The sequence below is a fragment of the Coregonus lavaretus genome (assembly GCF_964263955.1).
Source record: "Coregonus lavaretus genome assembly, chromosome: 21".
In the NCBI taxonomy this organism is placed as follows: domain Eukaryota; kingdom Metazoa; phylum Chordata; class Actinopteri; order Salmoniformes; family Salmonidae; genus Coregonus; species Coregonus lavaretus.
In genome coordinates this window covers 22,674,519-22,696,607 of record NC_140008.1, presented here as the reverse complement: position 1 = coordinate 22,696,607, position 22,089 = coordinate 22,674,519, and the positions used below count along the sequence as shown (strand labels likewise).

General features: G+C 44.0%; 1 protein-coding gene across 10 annotated transcripts in view; it reads right to left on the bottom strand.

Moving 5' to 3' along the window:
* The window catches only part of elavl4 (ELAV like neuron-specific RNA binding protein 4), a gene marked incomplete at both ends in the record, with an annotated part of 89,310 nt that overhangs the window by 28,343 nt on the left and 38,878 nt on the right, over positions 1-22,089 (bottom strand). For all 10 annotated transcript variants that reach the window (XM_084186373.1, XM_084186372.1, XM_084186374.1 and 7 more), the window contains 2 exons: positions 4,058-4,161; positions 19,716-19,956. In XM_084186373.1, coding sequence (XP_084042499.1) covers positions 4,058-4,161; positions 19,716-19,956 — 345 coding nt within the window. The remainder of the gene's footprint in view (positions 1-4,057; positions 4,162-19,715; positions 19,957-22,089) is intronic.

Here is a 22,089-nt window from a genome sequence, read left to right as displayed (position 1 = left end):
AACTGAGATTAGGAGCACTCCCTTTAAGAGTGTGCTCCTAATCTCAGCTCGTTACCTGTATAAAAGACACCTGGGAGCCAGAAATCTTTCTGATTGAGAGGGGGTCGAATACTTATTTCCCTCATTAAAATGCAAATCAATTTATAACATTTTTGACATGCGTTTTTATGGATTTTTCTGTTGTTATTCTGTCTTTCACTGTTCAAATAAACCTACCATTAAAATTATAGACTGATCATTTCTTTGTCAGTGGGCAAACATACAAAATCAGCAGGGGATCAAATACTTTTTTCCCTCACTGTAAGAGATGATGGACGTGACTGTAGCATAGCTTTTGTCTTACATCTATGAGAACATTTTGGGCCTACATCATTGGATTGTATTTTGTCCATGGCATTGGCAGAGATGTCTGTGTAACTTGTTTTTAATGACTTGAATCACAGGGCTTCACCTGACTGAGCTCGTTTTAATTAGCACATTAGTTTTCATCTAAAATCCATTTACACATTAGCCTTGCAGACCCCACGCAGAAGAGGTGTGAGGAAAGGTAGGTAGGCGCCAATTTATCTTCCGTTTCATTTGTTGTATTACATTTTATTTGTGTACTGTAGCGAAAGGCTCACACATGAACCCTCATCCCCATCAACCCTCATCCCCATCATTAATATGGAAGTATTGGACAAAAATATATCTGTCGCTATCTTGTTAATGCTGACAAAAAAACAAATGCACTCACGCATACATTAGATGTGTGTGTGTGTGAGAGAGAGAGAACGGGAGAGAAAGTGTGTTTACAGCCTGTGCATGAGGGTGTGAGAGAGAGAGAGATGAGAGCGCGAGAAAGAGAGAGAGAAAGAGGGTGAGACAAAAAGAGGTGGTTTGGCAATCCTAATTTGGTAAGGGGGGGTTGTATGGGGATGGCTTGTGCTGACTCTAACTGTGCGAGCTGAGCGAGGTGGGTGCCTTCTCTCACAGATCCCTCCACAGCTTTGCAACACCCATTTAGAAGCTATCATTTCGTTAACTTTTATTTTCAAAGGCAATATAAGCTGTAGAATTACACTACATTGGAAGCTAGTATTTTAATGAGTTTAATGAGACCTTGATGTTTAAGTTGTGCCATCGTAGCTCTCTCCTGAAAAAGTCCCTGTGCTTTGTCAAACGCTGTTCTAATTTCTCGATTGCGATCTGGTTTTCCTCTTTCAAAATGTTAATCTGATTAACATTGCTGACTGGGGGAGCTTTTCTATCCAGGGTTTTCATTAGGTTTAACATTTAGAGGCATAAGCCATCAAACACTGTTAAACTTGTACAAATATGATGGATATGCAAAACATCTCAGTGTAATCACAGGATATCCAGTTTAACTCTGAAGGCAAAATAATCGGATCACTGGCAGTTAGCTTCCCCTTTGCCCTTCTTTCCTTTCAAACTGTCTTTCCTTCTATCCCCTTTGGTTCTAATCCATCCCTTTCTCTCCTTCGCTCCCTGTCAGCCAGCCCCAGATCCATCAACACCTTCACTAGCTGTAAGAAGTACTTCTGCATGTGAGAGTGAAGTGTGTGTTGGAGTTTGACGAGCGTGTGTGTGTGTGTTCTTTCCCAGCATGTAGCCCTGCTCTTCTCACCTCCAGCGGGCTCCTTCCTCTCACACCTCCACAGGGTAGCAGCACCAGAGGTGCGCTGAGAAACTCTGAGGTGTCATGGAGGTGGAAACCACGTTTTAAAAGACAGAAAAAGACCCCAGAAAGACACCACCTGCGTGTGTGAAACTCTGTGGTGAACTGTGCCGCCCCTCTTTGTTTTCCCCCTACAGTGAGGCAGCACTGTGAGGAAGTGTTATGAGGGTACCAGAAGGGAGAAGTGTGTAGGGACTAGGAAGTGATGTGTCTGTGAATATTATGTCCACAAACAAATGGATGGATATTCCCAAAGGCTTACTGTACACTACCATGAGAGCCTACATACTAACTACAGTATTGTACTACATCAAAAACACGTTTCATCAGTTGAAGCCTTGTGTGAAACTGGAAAGTCATATCAAGGACACTGAGTTCTTTAAGTGTCTTCTGTAAAGAGGGCTCAAAATGTTTCCTCTGCACATTGGCGTATCAACTGTCGTTCAGTGACACCACAAGCAGCTCTCTCTTCTCTCCCACCAGAGCCTCACACTGGGCTGCAAGACAGAGCTGTCTGCTGCTATTAGGGAGTCTGTCTTCATTTTCATGGCAGCTTAAGATAACCTCTGGTGCAGATAGAAAGGCCCGTAGCACTGAATGGATATTTCAAGAAGATAATGACCTTGAACACACTTTACTAGAAGTTGTAAAAGGGGCCTTTTTCTTCAGTGCTACTCAGAAAAGGCTTATTGATATGGGTAGCACAGTCAAAATAATGGGTTTCGCAGTGGCAAGAATACAAAGGGCTGGCCTTACTCTCTCATGCAGAGAGGGACTCTGCTGCTATAACTGAGAGCCAGGGTGAAGTCTAGATGCTGCTCCGTCTGACTGGATAAGATGGATAGAGACAGACAGAGGGAGCTGTACAATGTGGAACGCTGTGTGTTTGAGAGAGAGAGAGAGAGAGAGAGAGAGAGAGAGAGAGAGAGAGAGAGAGAGAGAGAGAGAGAGAGAGAGAGAGAGAGAGAGAGAGAGAGAGAGAGAGAGAGAGAGAGAGAGAGAGAGAGAGAGAGAGAGAGAGAGAGAAGAGGACTGTGCGTGTGGGGGAAGCGGACGTCACTTACTGGTGTGATTGCTCTTTGGACGGTGTGTGTGCTCCAGGATGATAGACACGGAAGATTGTTCCCGCTTTATTACACACAAGCTGTGGGAGGAAAGAGGCTGTGCTAGGGCTGGAGATGGGATGAGAGCGTGTGTGTGCATATGTGTAGCTCTGAATATGTTATGGTTTTTGACAGCGTCATCAAGAAGGCTCTTCTCTCTAGCCCAAGGGGACTGGCCATGGCACGCTGGTGATTCCTAAGTGAGCTGGCTTCCTAAAAACATGCCTGGTGCATTGGGGACTGGGGAGGACTGGGGAGGACTGGGGAGCGTCACTGCTACAGTAGTGTGGGTTGGGGGCCTGGGTGCTAGCTTGGCCCTCTGGTGCCCCATCTCAGCAGAGTTCATTAGTGAGGGAGAGTGGCAGAGGGACATTACACACACGGACCCTGTGACTCATCCTAACTCCTGTCAGCTACGCTCAGTGGGTGAGACCTGCGCTGGAGTAACTGTGGGTCATGCTGACTGCGTCACACTGACACGCACATGGATACGCGGAGGCATATACACACTCACACAGCTCTGGTTGGCTGTCTCCCACGACCTTGCCTCTCAGAGCCCACTTCAAAGCACTGTGCTGGATTGAAAACAGGCCGGGCTGTGTTGATCTGGTGTGGCTGCTTCCCTTCACAAAGTTGACTTATCATGTTCAAGGCTGTCGAGGGATTGGGGATTCTGTATGGGCTTTTCCCATTCAGCTCGGCAGGGTAATCCGATCTGATTAGATTTAGAAATATGTTACTGAGAGGGCTTGGATTATGGTAGCAGAGCAGATTACAGTATGGCTTAAAGCGAACAGCATAACGGAGCTATATGAGAGGATATAGTATTTCTGCTCAACAAGTAGAGATAAAGTAGGCCTACTATATAAAATGGATGTTGAGTACACTAATACAACCATACCACTAATTAAATTATACTTACACATTTACCCTTCATCTTTATTTGACGTCCCAACCAATGCAATATCAATTTGAGTCCTCTAACTTTAGGCAGCATGTAATAAATGTGTTTTCCTTACTCCGTCTGAAAATCGTTCTAATTTCACCTTCATTTTGACATTTATAAATTAATTAGCATATCAGTTATACCTCACGGCTTTTAATGCGTCTGACTCTTTGATTCAGCCACCCATTCATTTGAATTCGCTCTCTCTCTGCATGTATGCAAATGAATTCCAACAATCTACATGGGAACTGAAGCAGTGCAGTCCTTATCACATGGACGCTGGGTGAATTGATATTCAGTGTACAGAAGGTGTTTTCCAAACGGACTTACCTTAATCGTTTTGGTTTGAAGTCTGAGTCCGTTTAATGTGTTGATGGCTTTCTCTGCATCCTTTGGGTCGATGTAGTTGACAAACCCATAGCCTAGACTCTGCCCTGTAAAACAAGAAAGAAGAGCATTTTTACAATACAGAATTCTACCCAGTACATATTAAATTGGTACAGATACAAGTCAAAATAATGTCTTGACAACTGGCTTTTAGATGTGATTTTTATTTTAAAAAACATCTGATAGCGTCATTAATACCAGATTTACTTTGACTCAATATTTTCCTGACATCTGTAGATATTTCTTTCAGGCATTGCCTGCTTTCATGAGCTAGTTGACTTTCAACAGAAGCCCAGAGCCACTGTGGCTGTGTGATAGTTACAAAAAAATCTAGCCACACAAGTGCCTGGCAAGTCCAAGTGGAGCAACGCACTTGTAGCCATTAATGGAAACAGACAACAGTAAGTCCACAGTGGAAAAGACAAAGTGAATCACAAATGTAGAACAGTGCTGCTCTAGCACCAAATAAATAGCATCCAAGGCAGGCAGGCTGCAGCTTTGGGCCAAAGGGGAGCTGTACTCCTCGCATGAAACACCTTGTGTCCTGGAGAGAATCTCATTGGTTCACAGCAATTCTTACCGCTCATCTCGCTGACACTAATCTGACAGCACCCTTCGGAAAGTTAGGACACTAAAATAGAACTACGCCGTTAACGCCAATATATCCGTTGGCCTGTGGACATGTGTTCAATATCAAAGTGCCTTTTACAAAGACTTCTCTTCTCATACTCCTCAATGTGGGTTGACAATAATTAGCCAACACAGCCAACTGCTGAGCGGCTCCCCACTCCCTGTCACCTTCTTCCTCCCATTTCCGCTGCTTCACAAGTAGAATTTAAGACTAAACAAGCGTAGCTTACAAAAGGTTAGCAGAAATTAAGTGTGCTTCCGAAGCGCACTCATGCAGAGCTGCCTGGATGTGCTGGGTTGTGGTTAATGATACAGTCCCACAGCACTCATGCAGGCAGACAGGCGCTGTGTGTGGAGAGAGTCTCCCATCATAGCCCCTCCATGCTCACCCTGGCCATCAGGGCCCACACTGTCATGTCTGCTCTGCCAATCACCTTCATACAGTACAGGTGTGTGTGTGTGTACAATATTTGTAGGCAGATGTACTGTATGTACACACTCCCTCCGTTTCTGGTGCAGTCCACAGTCCAGTGTGTCTTTGGGAGTTCACACCAGTCACTGTGCCCAATCCCACCTTGGCAAGGCTGGAGGGGAGATCGGGGTGTGCCTGCACCCCCACCCCTACCTGCCTGGCACCACTCCCCAGGTGAGTGGAGAGATGGGGCGAGGCAGCTGCTTTCAGCACGAGGCAGCTCCAAGAGGGGATTCCACCCACCAGTAAGAGCCCACAGTAGGGGGCCATGGACTGGCTGCCTTCCGGAGACAACGCCAACGCACAGACAAACACACTCATGCTGTATGCATGCATGCAAGTTAGGAAAATGTTGAAATTATCGGAGCAAACTATTAGCAGCGGAGGAGAATACACTGCTCAAAGTTACGCAATGAAGAGAATGTACACACACGCATCACACACACCCTGACAAGGTCAGAAAGCGGTGGTGCACTGACTGTGGGCCAACATATGCAGGCAAACTCATCTAGGCCTGTTACAACAACGGCTCGCTCCGCACGCACGCAGCCCAGCAGGTTCAGCCCAGCATGCTGCCTGCCTGAAATAAACACGCAGGCCTAGCACAGCACAGCACGGTTCAGAACAGCACAGATCAGCCAAGCACGGCGCAGCATAGCACACAGCATGCCTTAACACAGTTCTACACAGCTCAGCAAAGCTACTACTGTAAGATCACTAAATAGCAGTACATAACAGGATAGCACAGGTGTTTTAGCACAAGCCTTAAATGTTATATTTTTATATAAAGGCGTATTTTCTGGTTGTTTACTGTGTGAGATATATAGGAATCTAGATCAATGTGTTACTAGAAAGGCTGAGTGCCATTTTTAAGGATTGTACAAACGCCATTAAGGATATTATAGACAAACATCTGAAAGAAATGCATCTCAGGAAGCTGAAAGAACCCATTAAGATAGCATAATAAATACCCTTTAATGGAGGAGCAAACCGAAAACTATCCCTATGCCGTTTAATTAGTCTAATGGATACATTCATGTATATATATTTTAATTAACAATTAAATTCGCAAACCGAAATGATGCATTGCTGTTATAATGAGTTTTTAATGATGATAGATCTTAATTTCCTTGACTTTCCGTTCCTAACCACGGCATGTCCATCCCATCCCCAAATCTGGAGGCGTTTGAACAACATGTACAAAGACAATGCTTAACATCCATTAAAGGGATATTTTTCATAAATAAACAGCTTAGTAATGTCAGTGGTGGGATCGTGCTCAGCTCCCTCATTAGGATGAGTTGAGCTGAAAGCACAGGGCTAATAGTTGTGTGTGACATAGTGGATCCCCCCCTCTTCGTGATCCAGAGTGGTGCGTTGATTCGTAGCAGGTGAGCGTGGGGGTAATTGAGCTCATTAGTTGTGACATTACCACAGTAGTGCCATAATGCTTCATAACAGCTGTCCCATTATAGCTCAAGCCACTACTAATGAGAGAGAGGGCCGGGGTAATTGACACCACCTCACCAGGTCTTCACCGCTCCCTGTACAGTCGAAAATAAATACGAGAGGGAAATAGGTACAAGTGTACCAAATGTTTTTCCTTGGCAAATCACTGCTATTTCCAGTGAGTGGCTCCTCTCGGTGGTGCTACAGTATGACTAAGCCATTATTTGTTTCATGAAGAGCAGCAGGCTGCCGAATGTGTGAGATGAGAAAATGGGTGTGTTTCTAGCAGGTGTCCTGCCTCTCCCAATGTGGTGACTTATAGTGCCACACACACACACACACACACACACACACACACACACACACACACTCACACACACACACACACACAGAGTTTCCTGCTGGGGCCTCCTGTGTCACTGCTTTCATGCACTTATGGTCTTCTTTCCTTTTGTATGACCTTACCTTCTAGATATTAACAGTACCTTCCATTCTATTTATTGATACGCATGACTGTCCACAATATAGGATCTAACCTAGCAGCAAACAATATCCTTCTGTGATTGTGCCCTTAATAAAAATAAACATGAATTGCCTGTCCTTAATATTTCACAATGGTTAAGACAACATTGTGATGCGCTGTATTAATATGACAGACATTATTATATCCTAAGCTGACCTCTTCTCTCTAAACCCCCATGGTCTGTCTCTGAGTCCCCACTCCCTCCCTGTCAGTGAACATGGCTTCAGTCTGTCATATAAGATGCCAAGGGATGAGAGGGAAAAGTGCACTGTGCACAGGATGACAGTGCTATGAACAGCTGACGATAACATACCTTGATAGCACCAGGTTCCTAAGGTAGAAACAGGTAAATTGGTTTGGTCAGTCTTAAACTTAGCCACATTTAAGATATGGAGGAAGAAAGAAAACATTTCCGTTTGTCAAAACAGATGTGAATCATCGTGTTGGTTCCTTAACAATTTGCCCTTGCTGCAACAGCAACTTGGGATGGTGCTATTTTAGACCAGCACCCTTCAAAATATTTGCGGGAGAAGTCACCAACTAAAATCCAGATGATGAAATATACACTTATACAAACTTATAGAAGTTCCCAGTTCAGTATTATGTTTTTAGATGGGAGGAGAGAGTACAACAACTTTTGTTTGCTAATCTCCTAAAGAAAGTTAAATTACCTAATGTACAGAATTATAATATGATTGAATATACATTCATAATTCATACTTTGAATCTACATAAACCACTTACTGAGTGCTTTTAATAGGAAAAGCTGACAGAGGCTAAGTTCATTCTGACTGGCCGTAAATAGCTAAAGTAATTTAATTACAGCAAACGTGGACTCAGAGCTATTAAGCACATTTTGTATGCCACTATTTACCATTGCCTTTTTGGATATGTTTCACTGTTTTTCTCTATTAGCTTACAGCAACAGTATAACACTGTACAATTGACAAATATTAGGTCATAATATATTCAAACCTTTGACTATAATGGCATTCAAATGCTAATACAGCCTTACTGTAGCTTTATGTGCTTACATTAGTGTGACTAAAATGCTGACCAAATAAACAGTAGCACACATACACTGGCTACGCTCAGATGTCTGTTCTCTGGGGTTGCCAAGGTAGCAGCAACTGTAATATGCAGGAGTCTCCCACCCACCCCGAGTGGCTGCTGCCTGAGGTGAGTTGGATGGAAGCCTGAAATGTGTGGGATGTCTGGGATGATAGCAGCATAGCAGGAGAGAATCTGGGACACCCCAGCTCCGTGACGTCAGGCCTGGATATGACAACAGTGACAGCAGCAGCCGGAGCCGGGGGAGTCCTGCAGAGAGGGAGGGGACCAGTGATGAGCCAGCCCGGCCCTCAGGCCCTCCAGATCTGAGGCCCACAGGGGACTGGCTTACTGGCCCACTCTCTCTCCCAGGTATAGGCCACTCAAACAACACAGAGTGTGGGGGGAGAACGGAGGAGAGAGCAAGGATGTTTTTAGGCCTGGAACGCTAAAACCTATGTGTCTCCTGCTGGCGTCTGTACTTATGGGCCTGGCTAGTCTGTAATACCTGGATTAAGGGAAGATGCCAGGTGATCCTTCTAGCTCTGACTCTACTGATAGCTAAGTTATTGAGGAAAAATGTGCTTTCTATGCCTGTGATATGTGGTTGTCCAACCTAGCTATTTTAAGATGAATGCACTAACTGTAAGTCGCTCTGGATAAGAGTGTCTGCTAAATTACTAAAATGTAAAATGTAAAGCGCCTTTCAAAAAACCCAAGGACACGGTACAGCAAAGAAAATAAAGAAATAATATGACAATAACATAATAAAAAGCTACTTAGCTTAGCTAGGGCTGAGTAACGGGGAAGCTAAGTTGAGGGGAAAGCCAGACTGAACAGGTGGGGTTTGAGATTGTTTTTGAAGGTGCAATAGAGTCAGAGCTGCGGGATGCTGGGATGCTAGGGGGAGAGAGTTCCAGAGTTTGGGGGATGCTAGGGGGAGAGAGTTCCAGAGTTTGGGGGATGCTAGGGGGAGAGAGTTCCAGTGTTTGGGGGATGCTAGGGGGAGAGAGTTCCAGTGTTTGGGGGATGCTAGGGGGAGAGAGTTCCAGAGTTTGGGGGATGCTACGGGGAGAGAGTTCCAGAGTTTGGGGGATGCTAGGGGGAGAGAGTTCCAGAGTTTGGGGTCAGCGCAGCTGAATGCCCGGTCCCCCATGGTGCACAGTTTTGTTTTGGGGATGGTGAGTAGTCCAGAACCAGAGGAGCAGAGACAGCAGGAGGGTGTGTGTGTGTGTGGAGGAGGTCAGAAAGGTATGAGGGGGCTAGGCCATGTAGGGCCTTGTAGGTGAGCAGTAGGATCTTGTAGGTGATGCGGAATTTGACAGGAAGACAGTGAAGGTGATGTGTTCTCAGGGTTTGCTGCATGTGAGGAGCCTGGCAACGGAGGTCTGGACATACTGGAGCCTATCCAGGCCTTTCCTGGACACCCCGAATAAGACTCCATTGCAGTAGACCAGACGTGATGTAGCAAAGTCATGTATGAGGGTCTCCGCTATCGGGTCCATGAAGGATGGTCGAAGTCGGGAGATGTTACGGAGGTGGAAGAAGGCGGATTTGGTGATGGATTTGATGTGGGGCTGGAAGGAGAGAGTGGGGTCCAGGATGACACCCAGGTTTCTGACCTCGGATGTTGGACAGATGGAGCAGTGGTGTACCACACACCCCCACAGCCCCTGCAAGGGGGGGCCCCACACCCCAAAAAAATTACAAATAAAATGTTTTCCTGGAGGTCGCCCCCCCCCTCCCCAAATGACATATGAACACATAATAAGCCATGGTAAAAACATTTTAGAATTACAGGAAATTAGCTGTAAAACTGCAAAATGTTCTGTCTGCCCTATAGCAAAATGTGTAGAATTGCTGGAAATGTGTTTTAAAAATGCTAGATTCTCTCAGCCTCATTGCAAAATGTGTAGTATAGCATGAGATTAGCTACGAAACTGCAACATTTTCTCTCTGCCCCATAGCAATATGTGTAGAATTGCAGGAAATTAGCTTTAAAACAGCAACCTTGTGGCACACATTTGTTGACAGCAGCTGGGGAGGAATTGGAGTTCCAAGGGACACACTGCTTTCTGTCAGCCAGGTAGGCCCGGAACCAGCTGAGCGGATACTGATTCAGATACGTGTTCATCTCATCCAATGCCAGCTATATTCCCGCTTTCTTTTACCTTCTATAGAGCTGTGACGGTCATGGAATTTTGGATGACGCTAATTGGCCAGCCAATTGACCGCGGTCTACATAATAACCATTTGAATAGCAACAACAACAAAAAATGTCCCTCACCCCTGACTGCATGTGCTGCTATAGAAATAGAATGAATAGAACAGGCGTCCCTATTCAAGTCAGTGATGGCATAATGGGTGGACTGGCGGCCAATGCGAGTGTACCCATAGGAGCAACGTAAGAAGTAAGGAGCAGGAAGTAAAAGCAGGACGTGTACCTAGGGCCGTTACGGTGACCGTATTACCGACTTAAGGTCACCGAAGGCAGTCAAATTCCACGTGACTGTTTAGTCACGGTAATTAGGCTTCTCCAAGCTCTGATGCTGCTGATGGTCATTAGTAGCCTACCAAACTTGATAACTGCCTGGTACTCAGCACTCTATTGTCCCTCTAAACACTCTGACCTCAATGCAAATGTGTTCGAAAATCGAATCAAACACTTCATGAGAGCCCATGAGCTCATGTTGCGCAACATTTCTATAGGCTATGCAATTGTGTGAGAAAACAGACTGATGGCCTCTATTAAAAAGAGTAGGATCCCATCAGCTTTCTATAGGCTAGGCCTACTGTATTTATTTCTCAACTTTCCTAATATTAAGCACATTGCTTCTCTTTACAACAGGAGTATAGCCTACCTGGCTGGCATGAAAATGAACCACAGGAAAAGCGTCCTCCATTCACTATTTAAGTGCATAGATGACATGCCAGGTAGGCTCGAGACAGGTGCATGATAATGGTCCGTTCTAAATCAAAACAAATTTCACACATATATTTTTTTGTATACAGTGGGGAGAACAAGTATTTGATACTCTGCCGATTTTGCAGGTTTTCCTACGTACAAAGCATGTAGAGGTCTGTAATTTTTATCATAGGTACACTTCAACTGTGAGAGACGGAATCTAAAACAAAAATCCAGAAAATCACATTGTATGATTTTTAAGTAATTAATTTGCATTTTATTGCATGACATAAGTATTTGATACATCAGAAAAGCAGAACTTAATATTTGGTACAGAAACCTTTGTTTGCAATTACAGAGATCATACGTTTCCTGTAGGTCTTGACCAGGTTTGCACACACTGCAGCAGGGATTTTGGCCCACTCCTCCATACAGACCTTCTCCAGATCCTTCAGGTTTCGGGGCTGTCGCTGGGCAATACGGACTTTCAGCTCCCTCCAAAGATTTTCTATTGGGTTCAGGTCTGGAGACTGGCTAGGCCACTCCAGGACCTTGAGATGCTTCTTACGGAGCCACTCCTTAGTTGCCCTGGCTGTGTGTTTCAGGTCATTGTCATGCTGAAAGACCCAGCCACGACCCATCTTCAATGGTCTTACTGAGGGAAGGAGGTTGTTGGCCAAGATCTCGCAATACATGGCCCCATCCATCCTCCCCTCAATACGGTGCAGTCGTCCTGTCCCCTTTGCAGAAAAGCATCCCCAAAGAATGATGTTTCCACTGCCATGCTTCACGGTTGGGATGGTGTTCTTGGGGTTGTACTCATCCTTCTTCTTCCTCCAAACATGGTGAGTGGAGTTTAGACCAAAAAGCTCTATTTTTGTCTCATCAGACCACATGACCTTCTCCCATTCCTCCTCTGGATCATCCAGATGGTCATTGGCAAACTTCAGACGGGCCTGGACATGCGCTGGCTTGAGCAGGGGGACCTTGCGTGCGCTGCAGGATTTGAATCCATGACAGCGTAGTGTGTTACTAATGGTTTTCTTTGAGACTGTGGTCCCAGCTCTCTTCAGGTCATTGACCAGGTCCTGCCGTGTAGTTCTGGGCTGATCCCTCACCTTCCTCATGATCATTGATGCCCCACGAGGTGAGATCTTGCATGGAGCCCCAGACCGAGGGTGATTGACCGTCATCTTGAACTTCTTCCATTTTCTAATAATTGCGCCGACAGTTGTTGCCTTCTCACCAAGCTGCTTGCCTATTGTCCTGTAGCCCATCCCAGCCTTGTGCAGGTCTACAATTTTATCCCTGATGTCCTTACACAGCTCTCTGGTCTTGGCCATTGTGTAGAGGTTGGAGTCTGTTTGATTGAGTGTGTGGACAGGTGTCTTTTATACAGGTAACGAGTTCAAACAGGTGCAGTTAATACAGGTAATGAGTGGAGAACAGGATGGCTTCTTAAAGAAAAACTAACAGGTCTGTGAGAGCTGGAATTCTTACTGGTTGGTAGGTGATCAAATACTTATGTCATGCAATTAAATGCAAATTAATTACTTAAAAATCATACAATGTGATTTTCTGGATTTTTGTTGTAGATTCCGTCTCTCACAGTTGAAGTGTACCTATGATAAAAATTACAGACCTCTACATGCTTTGTAAGTAGGAAAACCTGCAAAATCGGCAGTGTATCAAATACTTGTTCTCCCCACTGTATGTAAAGACAAGATTAAATTAAGAATAGTGTGATGGGTGACAATATTAGCCTATCATTATATATTATCACTTGTGAATGATGCCCAGCGTAAGGCAAGAAACAATGCATACCTTTTTTTTGCAACTTTTTCAAATCACACCTAGCCCATAGGCCTATATGTTTTTATAAGGTTTGTATCACAACCAAAGTGCCCAAATAACTTCTTAAAATTAAGCACATTAATCCGCTTTACAACGGATGTAGATCCTAACTGGCATACATACGCAGCGCGTGAGTTTCAAGTTTTGGGAAGATAATTTTCATCATAAAAATGCACCTTTATAATAAAAGCATTACATGCATAATCACATTTGATAATGGTGTTTTCCCGCTAATAGAACATTCACGCTTATAGCCTACTGCTGTGTGTGCATTGCTGCGCTTATAATGTGAAGAAATAGCCTAATAGTTTATCAACATTTAATTTGGGATCTATCGCATCCTACAACTGTCCCAGACTATGTTTGGAATATTATTTTTTCCCGCACATAATAGAATGCCAACTTTTGTACTATGGGGGATAGTATATTGACATAGGCTAGTGCTTTTGCTGTTCATTAGGCCTACTCATCTTGTTGGCTGACAAAAAGTAAATGTGAACAGTTCTTCCAGTATCTTCAATATGCGCCTCGGAATTGGATGAGGACGTGCAGTTGCATCCCTGATGTGTCTGTTTTCACTTGTAGCCTGTGAGAAAGACCCGATCACGTGACTGAGAGCCATGTGAGTCAGAGGTGCTTCGGACCAAGCAGCACGAAGGGAAAAGGGCATTATAATGATTATATTCAGCCCAAGGGCACAATGGACACTGGCCGCAAAAGGCATGTTTTTTTTAGGGGGCATTACGGCCACACAAAGGGGATGCTGCCGGGAAATTCGAGGCATTATAATAATAAATAATAATAATATGCCATTTAGCAGACACTTTTATCCAAAGCGACTTACAGTCATGCTTGTGAAATTGTGAATGAGAGACTGATGAAATGTGTACAGCCTGCACAAAAAAAATGCATAATTAGAGTCGCATCATGCAGCCTTAGAATGTATAAAAAATTAATACATATAGCCCAATGTTTGTATCACAACTAAAGTTACATAAATAACTCTAAATTAAGCATATAGGAGTACCTGTTTCTTCGTTAACCGCTCAACACAGAATAGCTGCATGTGCGCACTCCCTCAAATCGTTTGGAGAAAATATCCTTTCTATTTTATTCAATTGTATTCTTCATAATATAAAATACTATAAAATAATGCCACAGAATTCTAAGCAAATCTTGTCTGCTAAATGAACTAGTGTAGCCCACAGCCATATGATATAGCCAGATCAGGGCCTAACTTAAGGACAACTTAGAGTATGCTATTCTGTTCTTCTGAAACAGGCTAGATTTTCTTCATATCATGTTTCTTTAGACCTGTCTAAAATAAATAATGGATTTATTGTGAAGGTGTAGACTATATTACATGGATTTATTTGACTTTTTAAAATGTAGATGTTCCAAAGGTCTGCATCAGTGGCTTGTACGCTATGTGTGGAAGCCAGAAGATACTAAATGTGTTTTTGTTAATTAACGGTCAATTACCGTGAGACCCGGCAGTTATATGCTCGACAATCACCAGCTGATGAAATGTCATGACCGCCACAGCTCTAAGTGTACCCATCAATATGTACTGTGATTTGTTGATTCAACTCAACTGACATTACAAAAAACACATTCCATTGCATTTGCCACATTAGTTAACATCATTTGAATGAACATTATACATTACCATGGAAATGATTGCATCGAGTGTACCCATGAGCTTACCAGTCAAATTGCCAGAGTTAGAGGTTCAAAGCCCATTCTATTCATGGTTTGCTACAACACCTTGCTTGTTTCAGCAAGGGGCAACAAAGTTTTATCACGTTGTTAAGAGTCCATTTTATTGCAGAAACGGACTCAACCACACAAATACTGTCCCGTCTTTAGTCAGTTCTTCGATACAAAAAACTATTTTTTTTAAACGGTTATTTTATTTTCATGACGGTCTTCATCCATTACCGTCGGTTACACAGTTATACGGTAATTGTGCCAGCCCTAACCTTTTATGATTTCTGTCTTACAGTATATTAATGTATTCTGGATTCAACATGCGAAAGTTGATTTGAAATTAAGTCAATAACGTTAGGTGTTTCACTTTGGTCCAATGTAAGAGCTACCAGCCTAATTGTCATACTAGCTAAATTGATTATATGACACTGTTTTTATCCTCAGTGTTCTACGGAGGAAGCTATTTTACGCATGCTTGCATCATATTAATTGTTATATGAACCAGTGAGATTCATGTGAACCGGAGGAGGGCGAATAAACACTGTGTTTCTCTCTGTAATGCACCGCCATTAATTCCTGATGCTCATCACTATGGAAGGTTTGATTGCGCAAGAGCTTGGTAAACAAACAGTTCCAGCAACAAACCAACAATACAAACCACGTACTGCAAGTAAATAAAACAATATTGGTTTTGACTGTGAACTCAATCTGAATGTATATTTTAGTATCAACAAAGAGATGTGGGTAAACTGAGTGAAACAGTGCATTTTTTATTTCCTCCCTGTCAGACCAATAAGTTAGCTGTGTGTGTCACAAGGAGGATTGGAGAGATTCCACACACACCTGTCTCAAACACGAGTTTCACACTCTCTCGGCTCTCAGATGCACAGCGAGGTGTTTCAGGGCCTACTACGCCGTAGCAGACATCAAGTAGGATGAATAATACATACACTACATCTGCTTTTCTTTTTTTTGCATTGTCAGAGTAATTTGCGTCAGTTGACCCATATAGGTAAAACTAAGGGAAGGTGACTGCATTGATTTGTACAGGGATCATTGTTGTCCTTGGTCAAACCTTACAGAGTGGGGTATACGCTGTAACTTAACATAGTGTCCCGTGATACAGCCAGGCTCAAAATGGCACCACCCAAAAGAGTGAGACCAAAGGCCAGTGCTATCACCATAGGACCAAATGGAAAACTAAAACAGAGGAGGGACACAGCAGTCATTGGACCAAAACTGTGTCCACTCCCTGGGTCTTCAGTGAAGGCCACTTCAAATGAAGAAAATATTTGAAGAAGATGGGTCTTGTATTCCAGTGCAGTAAGCATTTACTGTGTGGAGAATATGAACAGATGATTGTCTCAGCATGTAAAAAGTATCTCTCTTATCAGGAACCAAATCACAGGCACATTCAATTCCTGTTACATTTATTTTCTGCCATGTCATTATGAATACAAATGCATTCATTTTCCTAAAGAAATGCAGCCAGCGCAGAAAATGATCCAGAAAAATGGGCAACTGACGAGGAACCAATTCCTGCCTTGGCGGTGTCTGATCAGTAATTTCCATTCTCTGTGTGCTGATGGCCAGAAACACTAACACATTCCTAATGTATTCCATTAAAGGTTGTCATTCAATATGCTGCCAGGTCCACAAGAAAATCACCAGCTCTCTCCAAAGGCGTATGTTTATTTATTTTATTAGAGGCTAATAAAACTGAGGATTTTCATCTTAATAGCGGTCTTTAAAAAGAATCTGTTGGAGAACCATCTGTCAACGCCTCAAACATACCCTGTCCTTCACTTTAATAATTACATACAGCTTCTCCCTTCCCAGAGAAAGATGGAACCTACTACCACTCAATACAACTCACTTTATGTCTCTCTCTTTAGTTTGGTCGTTAGCCTGAGAGAAAGTTGAGGGGCTGATGTGCCAGTGTCAGTGAGGGCATGTATGGGCTCTAGCGATGTGCATGTAGGTTTGCCTTAAATAAAAGATTAACCTGCAGGTCCCTGGTGTATTACATGCACAGCAGGAATGCGTAGGTAAACAATCTGAGGTGGCACTTCACTGAGCTGAAGTCAGCTGGCCTGACAGACGAGCGCAGAGTGGATGGGCTGGCTGGTACCTCATGCCGCTCTTGCTTCATCAAAGCTGACAGCACCCGGTCCGGAGAAAGGAGAAGCCTGTCTCTTACAGCGCTGAGGCTTAGGTAGCTCTCCTCACCTTGTCCACAAAGACATCCTCCTTCCTTTTGAACTGCCGTGTAAAGGAATTTCACATTCTGTACTTCAAAAATGGACAGTAACTGAAAGGGCAGGAGGGTGAGGCCTAGAAGCACTATTGTCCTGTATGTGGTGCTTGAGAATGTAGCGTTTAAATGGTGTTCTGGTCAAATGTCTAAAAATGGATGTTTGGAAATGCACAAGAGAGAGGGCTCAGGGCCCGTATCCACAAAGCGTCGATCAGCACTCCTACTCTGAGACTCTTTTTGGATAAGGGCCCTAGTGCTTCAAAAATAGTCCTCCCTGAAACCTAGCTAAGTCAGTTAATGATGCCAACTGGTTTGCATGCAGCCTCCTGGCATTCCCTCTACTGAGAGGGAGAAGCGCTTTGTTAGTCTAAAGGTTTGAACGATAAAATTGCACCCATGGGAGCACAACACAGACATGCACCGCAGGAGGGGAATATTTATAACATATTTTGTGTTCCTAAGTCATACGAGACCTCGTACGGTAGAAAATAACTTTAAACGTTAACAGAAATGGCTTCACTTTCCCATTTAGGCCAGGGAGAGCTTCCTGTTAATCATGTCTCCTTTTACTCTCTCCAATATAAACTATTAGGTCTCCCCGTCTACTGTGAATCACACATATGGGAGAAATAGATGAAAAATGAGTGTACAGTCGTGGTCAAAAGTTTTGAGAATGACACACATATTAATTTTCACCAAGTCTGCTGCCTCAGTTTTTATGACGGTAATTTGCATATACTCCAGAATGTTATGAAGAGTGATCAGATGAATTGCAATTAATTGCAAAGTCCCTCTTTGCCATGAAAATGAACTTAACCCCCAAAAAACATTTCCACTGCATTTCAGCCCTGCCCAAAAGGACCAGCTGACATCATGTCAGTGATTCTCTCGTTAATACAGGTGAGAGTGTTGACGAGGACAAGGCTGGAGATCACTCTGTCATGCTGATTGAGTTAGAATAACAGACTGGAAGCTTTAAAAGGAGGGTGGTGCTTGATATCATTGTTCTTCCTCTGTTAACCATGGTTACCTGCAAGGAAAAACATGCCGTCATCATTGCTTTGCACAAAAAGGGCTTCACAGGCAAGGATATTGCTGCTAGTAAGATTGCACCTAAATCAACCATTTGTCGGATCATCAAGAACTTCAAGGAGAGAGGTTCAATTGTTGTGAAGAAGGCGTCAGGGCGCCCAAGAATGTCCAGCAAGCGCCAGGACTGTCTCCTAAAGTTGATTCAGCTGCGGGATCGGGGCACCACCAGTGCAGAGCTTGCTCAGGAATGGCAGCAGGCAGGTGTGAGTGCATCTGCACCCACAGTGAGGCGAAGACTTTTGGAGGATGGCCTGGTGTCAAGAAGGGCAGCGAGGAAGCCACTTCTCTCCCCAAAAAAAAACATCAGGGACAGACTGATATTCTGCAAAAGGTAACGGGATTGGACTGCTGAGGACTGGGGTAAAGTCATTTTCTCTGATGAATCCCCTTTCCGATTGTTTGGGGCATCCGGAAAAAAGCTTGTCCGGAGAAGACAAGGTGAGCGCTACCATCAGTCCTGTGTCATGCCAACAGTAAAGCATCCTGAGACCATTCATGTGTGGGGTTGCTTCTCAGCCAAGGGAGTGGGCTCACTTACAATTTTGCCTAAAGAACACAGCCATGAATAAAGAATGGTACCAACACATCCTCCGAGAGCAACTTCTCCCAACCATCCAAGAACAGTTTGGTGACGAACAATGCCTTTTCCAGCATGATGGAGCACCTTGCCATAAGGCAAAAGTGATAACTAAGTGGCTTGGGGAACAAAACATTGAAATGTTGGGTCCATGGCCAGGAAACTCCCCAGACCTTAATCCCATTGAGAACTTGTGGTCTATCCTCAAGAGGCGGGTGGACAAACAAAAACCCACAAATTCTGACAAACTCCAAGCATTGATTATGCAAGAATGGGCTGCCATTAGTCAGGATGTGGCCCAGAAGTTAATTGACAGCATTTCAGGGCAGATTGCAGAGGTCTTGAAAAAGAAGGGTCAACACTGCAAATATTGACTCTTTGCATAAACTTAATGTAATTGTCAATAAAAGCCTTTGACACTTATGGAATGCTTGTAATTATACTTCAGTATACCATAGTAACATCTGACAAAAATATCTAAAAACACTGAAGCAGCAAACTTTGTGAAGACCAAAACTTTCGACCACGACTGTAGTGTGGTTTCCAGGTGCTATTCTTGTATTACTACATATTACCTTCCTGCCAGTTCGGGCCCATTATTGTAAAAGATGGCCCTGTACTTCCACCAGCCTGAGCCTCAGTCTAGCCTGGCTTAATCTCATTGTCAAGAGTGGATGTTGCTCTTCAACACTGGCCCTTTTTAATGAGATTATCAAGGAAGAAGTGTCACTAAGTAGGATCTAAAATGAAAGCTATTATCTGACATTATCTAAGAGCAGCCTCCCCCATTTCATCTGCTATGCCACCCACACAGCCGCTGGGCTGGGATTAGAGGCATGACTAGCTGGGAAACACCTCTGTGCCACGTAGCGCTGGGCTCTGTCGCGTTGCCGCTAATCAGCCAGCTCCAGCCCCAGCCTCCTGCTCTGTGGTAACCAGCTGGAGTCCCGTCCAGGATCATAGGCCTCCAGCACCATGCCATCCCACCCTGCACCACACCCCGCCCACCAGGCCCACTTCCTTACACCTGCCTGAGTGTGTCATTGCCCCAATCTTCCCATGGCCTGTGTGTGTCATCGTACCTGTGATCTTGTCGCGAACCAGCTTGCAGGACTCGATCTCTCCAATGCTGCCGAACAGGCTGCGGAATTCCTCCTGGGTCATGTTCTGGGGCAGGTAGTTGACGATGAGGTTGGTCTTGCTGTCGTCGGTGGGGCCTCCAGTCTGCATGGGCGAAGGGCAGCTGCGGCTGTTGCTGGACGGCCCATTGGCCGTGGTGCCGTTGGGGCCGTTCGTCACCTGAGGCTCCATGTTGCTGATTATCTGAGAGAGGGAAGGGTCGGGAAGAAGACTCAAAGGAGAGGTAGAAGGTAGGGCTTCTCAATCTGAGAACCAGGATTCATTATTGTCCTTCACATTGAATCTACATTCCAGGCCATCAAAACTCAAAGACAAAAGAAAGACAACGTTTGACTCAGTATGAGACCATAAAATAAACACTATACAGTACGCATGCAACTTAAACTGCTAAATATTCATGCAGAAATGGCTTTTAGAGACATATGAGTGATATTTTTGAGTTCCTTTCTGTGCTTTGTTTAGCTGGTACAGTTAGAGAGGGGTAACAATTTGAGCCCTTCAGCAGGGCACTGCTGTCTGTCACAGGGAACAATAGTCTTTGCGGATGGTTTTGCAGTGCGCTTTAAGAGCAGGTGTTTGAAGTAGAGCTTGCTGGCCCCTGAGGGAGAAGGCAGTGAAAAGAAGACAGTCTGCTGTGCTTATCTACCGACAAACACTTACTTCAAGATCCCAAGACTGCCACCAAATGTATTCCGCCATTAGCATAAAATGTGTATGTGTTTAATTTAATTATTTGATTCTCAGTTAGTCAGTTGATTTCCATCATCCACTTACAAAGAAAAGCTGAACCTAAGAGGTTTATGGAAGGTGTGTGCATGTGTGGCGTGTTTGTGTTTGGAGATGTGGGGTGACAGGATAGGGACCTCAGGGTGCCTGCTATTAAAAGCATCATCCCCACATAGGGGTGAAAACTCCCCAAACAAGGTCCTTTGGTGTCAACATCAGCCACAGCACTGATTACTTTTCCGTGTTTTACTGAAAGTCTGTATCAGACAGAGGCACTGGGGAGTGGCTGTGTAGCCTATGAGTTATATCTGTCAGTGTCTGACCTGAAAAAACGATACAAAATCATTAACAAAGAACCTTGGAAAAAACACAGGTCAACACTTCCAGAGGAGAACCCAATTAACTATTATAAAGCTCACTTATAAAATGACTGACTGTGGTTAATTTGGTATCATTTAAATAAAGATCTAAAATATGAAGAAAATAGGTTACGTGTTCCTGCTGAATCATAGAGCAGGAGAAAAGGAAAGATCTTAGCAGAGGTTTGGGCATATTTATTTTTAACTATTCAAAAATACATTCAGTCTGCACTTCAAAGTTTGGCCCTCTCTATTTAAAACCAGCACATTTAGAAAGGTTAGAAAAAATGTAACACACCATAAACCTCTTTATTTCCCATCTGACTTACTGTAAGTTCATGTTTGGATAGCAATGAAGTTGCTGAAAACTGGTCTAAAAACTAAAATAGACAATATTTTATCACAATATTGCGAACAATCATTATCAGTCACGTAGACCGCAACTCTGTAGTTTTCTCCGTTGGTTTTCTAAAACTATCCTCAAGCCTATGTCAGAACTGAAACATATCTACAGTGGAGGATGGTATATAAATGTCAGACATGAATGTGAATTGTCTAAGCAGCTTCTCATTCCACACACACAGTCTTCTCTACAGTGGAACAACACACAAGACAATGCCTGGAGCCCACAGCAGAATACAAACAGAGAACTGCCTGTTTAAAAGCTCTCAAGATCTATTTTGCATGCAAATTGTGCTTTTGACAGTATCCTCACTACTCCACCAAAGACGGAGCATGGTGACAGTGAGGAAGGAGGAATAAAGTACCTCGCAGTAACAAAGTTGATTGGGGGGCCTTATTAAATCTGTTTACACATCCTGCTGAGCTCCATTCTGTCAAAAATACATTCAACTCCATGGGACGTGTGCTTTGAGTTTTCACCAGAAGAATCAACAAAATGGCTACCTTTAATCACCCAAGACCTGCCGATTCAGACTGACCAATTATAATTTCTACCCCCTGCCACCGGCACTACCCGTGCGCAGCTGTCCATTGTGCCTCATTGGCTGGGTATCTATGCTCTCCCACAGAGTAGCCCAGTGCTGAGGAAGGCAGTATCTCTCTGAGTTCCTTCCTGGCTGAGGCACTACAGCACACAGGCAAATCCTTCAGAGCAGCTCTAGTGTCAGCCTGAGGATGGGGTCTACTGATTCAACAGAACACTATCTAGCTAGCTAACACTAGCTTCAGATTACAGCTTGTTTCCCCTGACCGGGCTGAAATGCTGGAT